This window comes from Dreissena polymorpha, chromosome 11 (assembly GCF_020536995.1).
Source record: "Dreissena polymorpha isolate Duluth1 chromosome 11, UMN_Dpol_1.0, whole genome shotgun sequence".
In the NCBI taxonomy this organism is placed as follows: Eukaryota; Metazoa; Mollusca; class Bivalvia; order Myida; family Dreissenidae; genus Dreissena; species Dreissena polymorpha.
The window spans coordinates 53,318,087-53,323,392 of NC_068365.1; the positions used below are offsets into that span (position 1 = coordinate 53,318,087).

General features: G+C 39.7%; 1 protein-coding gene across 1 annotated transcript; it reads left to right on the forward strand.

The window, feature by feature from the left end:
* The first annotated feature begins 3,707 nt into the window (after positions 1 to 3,707).
* On the forward strand, positions 3,708 to 4,250 carry LOC127849845 (uncharacterized). Its single transcript, XM_052382597.1, has one exon. The coding sequence runs from the start codon at positions 3,708 to 3,710 to the stop codon at positions 4,248 to 4,250; it is 543 nt and encodes a 180-aa protein (XP_052238557.1).
* The last annotated feature ends 1,056 nt before the right edge of the window (positions 4,251 to 5,306 follow it).

A 5,306-nucleotide genomic window follows, 5' to 3' on the forward strand; every position in this document is an offset into this window, starting at 1 on the left:
CGAAGATATTACTTGTACACCTACGATACTTGTTCTGTCTCCATCAACATACAATTTTTCGTACAAGACTCAACATTATTCAGAAATGGTACGGATTTATTTCGTTGCTTAATTACAAGTTTAGAGAATTCGGATAGCACTAAATCTAAGCCCGATGTCAAAAAGCGGCAGGATCTGCAAAGCACAATTTCATTTAAAGGCCTTATCGTTTCCCTTTCTTCCTTGTTACTTACAATTTTGGCTTATTTGTTATTTCAACAAAATTTAACTATTCATGGTAAACTTCAGTTCTGTTTGATGATATCTGTGTTTTTAGCAGAGTTGAGTTTTATTGTCGCACCGAACACGGAATCAATTCCTCCCGTGTGCATAGTTATGGGGGTCTGCACTCACCTTTTCTTTTTAACTACATTCTGTTGGACAAATATCCTTAGTTATGATATCTGGAGAACATTTTCAAATCAGTCTGTGGTTACATCTCTTCTTGCCAATAGCACCAAACGATTTGTGATGTACAGTTTATACGCCTGGTTTGTCCCTTTGATTGTTGTTAGTATCGCAATTGATATCGATGTAGGTGTATTTAAACTCGTCCCTCAAAATATTAAGCCCAAATATGGCCAAGGCGCCTGTTGGTTGGATACTAGCCTGGGTTTATTTATATTCTTTATGGTACCGTTAGGATTGATGAAATTGTTTGATATTTTTGCCTTCGTTATGACAACCATTAATATCATTCGTACACGCAGACAAGTCAAAAATAAAGACATAAACCAAAATATGTGTTGGTCTGTGGTCCATATTAAATTGTCGATGGTCATGGGCCTAACATGGGTATTCGCAATCATTGCAAACATCAGCAATTACTCTATTTTGTGGTATTTCTTCGTTGTAACTAATACCTTACAAGGTTTGTTCGTTGCGCTTACGTACATGACGTCAAATAAAATAATTGGTTTAATTAAATAAAAAATCCAATCCGCAGCTTTGTTCAGAGGCGCTACATAAAAAATACCACGGCATATAATAAGGGAAAGATTAGAGCATTATCGAACAGAATAAATTCTAATTGAAGTTATACATTATAAAGCATATTAACAACAGTCCTTATCTGGAGACAAACACACACATACATTAAATATAATACGAAATATAATATGGGATATTTGTTCAATGTGTTCTACGAAGACATTTGTCCACTAGATATGTGTTCAAAAAGTAAAATGTTAACAGTGATGGTACGTGTAGTTTTCAAAGATTAGTTAGAGTGTTTATAACTTATTAAAATGGAAAATAAAATAAATATTTTGCAATCATAGGTCCATAACGTTACCCATTGGCAATAGTATTTCAAATGTGAATTTGAATTAATGGACATGATTAACATGTTGATAACCTTTTTTAGTTTAAAAAATGTTTATATCTTACCAAAGGAAAGATGCAATTCTGCTATACAATTGATCCCTTGAAGTTTACGCCTGTCTGCTTTTTGCAAAAAGTTAGCAGTTCATAATCACGAAGATACTACATGTATATGTAATAATTGATAATAAATGGTGTTTTTGCGATTTTATCTTATATCGTGCATATTTATTTATAAACGAATGTCCATATTCGGAAAACCAAAACGGCATTTTTGTTTATTCCTTTTACAGTCTTGTACAGCCTTGTACAGTCTTGTACAGCCAAATAAAAAACGTATGAAGTATGACTCTTTTCGTCATGGGCTGGCTTGCTTATGTACGTTAACGTGATAATGTTGGTATTGTCGATACTTTCTAAAGAACTCAGCTTGAATTGCATAAATGACTTTTTGCGGAACATACCGTGGACATTTTGCGTTAGATTTATGTGATATTCCATCGGTCGAGCAAAACTTAACATAACGACGACAAAAATGTTGTGTTACTTTGTTTTTATTTTTTGTTTAACTGTTAGCTTGACATATTGCGAAATAAATATTGTTCAATTGTAAAATGCATTGTTTTTAACTATACATGTACAATAACACAGTGTTCTTCAACATGATGCATGCACACATTTTACTGAGGGAATTTGGTTAATGCGTTTATCATTCATCTGCAATCTAAAAAAAAAAAGTCGACGCGTGTCTGCTCAAAAAGTAAGCGGTGCATGGTCACGAAAAAACTGTTTGTAATAAACGGTAATAATTGTTATTTTACATCTGATATCGTGACAACTAATCTACAAACGAATGTCAATATCCGGAAGTCAAATGCAGCATTGTTCTATTGTGTATCTTTTTATTCTTGTGTCACATTGGTAATTATAGCGAACTTGTAAATACAACTAGAGTCACACATGTGTTAACATTTATAAGTTCCAAATTTCCTCAACACGTTTTATAATTTCAGCTCATCGATTAGAAATAGAGTAAGGAAGATGACATAAGACGAATAAAATAGCCTACATTGAAAGGAAATGTAAAAACTAGGGCCAGATGTAGATGGCGGTACCTCCGGTGGGTTCTCAGGAGCTGGCCTGTTGAGTAGCTCCTGGAAGTTCTCGATCCACCACATCGTCTGCCCTTCGTCATCTGCTAGCAATCATCCGCTCTTGTCCCTTACTGGCCTCTCTGGCTTGGCCTACTTTCCTGTTATTCTCTTGGTTATGGAGTAAAGGTCCTTTGTTCTGTTCTTGTGTGCTGCCTCTTCTGCTTCTGTTACCAGCGGCGCAAGGCAGTTCCGCTTGTCTGCTCTTAAACTTCGCTTGACCTTCGTATTTGTTTCTGTGCACTCTTTTTGTGTTATTGTTTCTGCACTTGTTATTGGTACTTGCTTTCTGTTGGGAATTTGGCGCGACGTCGTGTGAATCCGCCACATAACGGCATATACATGTACGTCATTTTGTTATTCTTGTATATATATATTGTTATGCTTGGAAAAAGGACTCCACTAAAACGTAAAACACAACACTATCATTATTTATCCATTTCAAGTAGACATGTTGTTGCCGTGACTAAAAAGGATGCCATCAATAAATACTGATGAGTTAAAGGGACAGAGACTAGGAACTCAGAAAGTAATCGAGCGATTGATCGAAATATTGGAAGAAAATTACGAATTTCAGTTTAAACCAACCATCGTTGCGATAGAGAACCAGTTGGAGATTATACGGGTTTTAAATGAGAAAATAATCGCACTCTCAGACGCGGAATCGACACCAGATGAGCTGTTGGACTCGCAGATGTATGTTTTTGACATGGGAGCAAAGCTTCGGAGATATCGGCAAAATCTGCGTGATCACCTATCTTAAAGTAGTACAGCCGTCCATGATAGTAGTCTGTCACTGAACTGACATCATCAACTTATAATCTTTTGGAGATCCCGCACATAGCGCCAGACGTCATGGCGCATCAACCATGTACATCGTGGCAACTGATGGATTAATGATTCCCATCCGGGTACTTATCGTTCCTGTTATAGCGAAGCCCATAACGAACCGCTGTCGGCAGTCTATCAAGTGTTTGAAGTACTTACGCGAGTTGCGACTCGCACATCCGGTGACGATGGTGGATACATTTACCATATTTCTACTCGTCGGTGCAGATTTCTACGGGCAGATCGTGGGAGACTAGGTATTACAAGGCGATGGTTCCACAGCCGTCAGCTCTCGCATCGGCTATTTCCTGTCCGGATCACTTTCTGCACACACCGATAGTACTCCCCACGTGATGGACGTAATTGATGCGGATTTCTACGGATCTCACCAGATTCTGGAGTAAAGAGTCGATGGGTATTACCCCAGATGAGGTTGAAGACAGAGATGATGCCATGAATCTCCGTCACTACCAAGAACACAGCATATCATTTACAGACGGAAAGTACAAAGCAAAGCTACCGTGGAAACAAAATCACCCTCCGCCTCCGACCAACAATTTTATAAAGAAAATAGATGGTGTTTCCACATCGAAACGCTTACATTATATTCCTCACCACGGAGTGAAGAAGGACTCTACAGCGACTCTCATCAGACTAGTGTACGACTGCAATTGCCGCGCATCAGCTGGTAGTCCCAGTTTGAATGACTGTCTGGAGTCGACATCGCCGGAACTGAACACTCTTACAACGCTGCTTATGCGCTTCAGACTGAAAAAGTACGCTGTGTCAGCAGACATTGAAAAAGCGATTTCCGACTACGCAACAACGTTCCACGCAGCAGCTACACATATTAAACGCCTTCGTAGCTCACCCACCACTCAAGCAGCATTGACAGAGAAAGGAACCTAGTGGCAGATTATTCCCCCAAGAGCCCCGTGGTCAGGCGGCTGGTGGGAGCCGCTTGTCGGAGTCATGAAAACGACCATCAAGAAAGTGCTTGGCAGGGCTTCCGTTGACTTCTGGATACTTCAGACCGTGATTACAGAAGTTGAAGCAATCATGAATGACAGACCGATTACATACGTAACTTACAGTCGAGATGAACCAGAACCACTTACAACAGCGCATCTACTCCATTCAAGAAGACTGACTGGACTACCATACAGTGACGCTAAAGCCGCTGTGGTAGACGAGCTTCTCACCGGAAATGATGGGTTGACGAGGTCCGCGCGCCCCCGTTCATCAGGTGGAATCACCACCAGACCTATTGTAAAACTATACCCGCTAGAATACAATGTGACGACAACTGACTTTAAATTGTGTGCAATCAAGTGTTTCAGTGTTATGGGTATTTTAAATTTCAAAAGTATCAGTAGATTTAATTATTTTATTTAAATAATCATATTGTGATTAGTGCTATTTAACATTTCGCGGCCCGGATAATGTTGGGATTTTGGCGCGACGTTGTGTGACCCCGCCGCATAACGTCATATACATGTACGTTATTGTGTTATTATTGTTTATATAAATTGTTATGCTTGGAAAAAGGACGCAATTAAAACGTAAAATACAACGCTATCATTACTTATTCATTTCAAGTAGACACTTTCTTTGTTGCCTTGTGTATCCTTCTGTGTTGGAAAGCACTTCCTCTGATGGCCAGATTACTGCTGACGCATAGATCGGCGAATCTCCAACAGTTGTCGTTCATCTCGCCTAGACCTAGCTTCCCCATGATCTCCTATCCTCGGTTGTCACTGCCGATGTTGGCGTTGAGGTCTCCGATCACTGTCGTTCGTCGGGCGTATTACTGGATTATTTCCATGCTGATCCCTTTCTTCTTTGTATGAAAAGAGGCTGTCATTATATGTGGTCCGTGCGCCTCCCACCCGATGACCGCTCGCTGTTCCGTCTTGGAAAGCATCAGTGCTACTCCCTGTGCGTGTGCTGCATCCCCCTGATCAT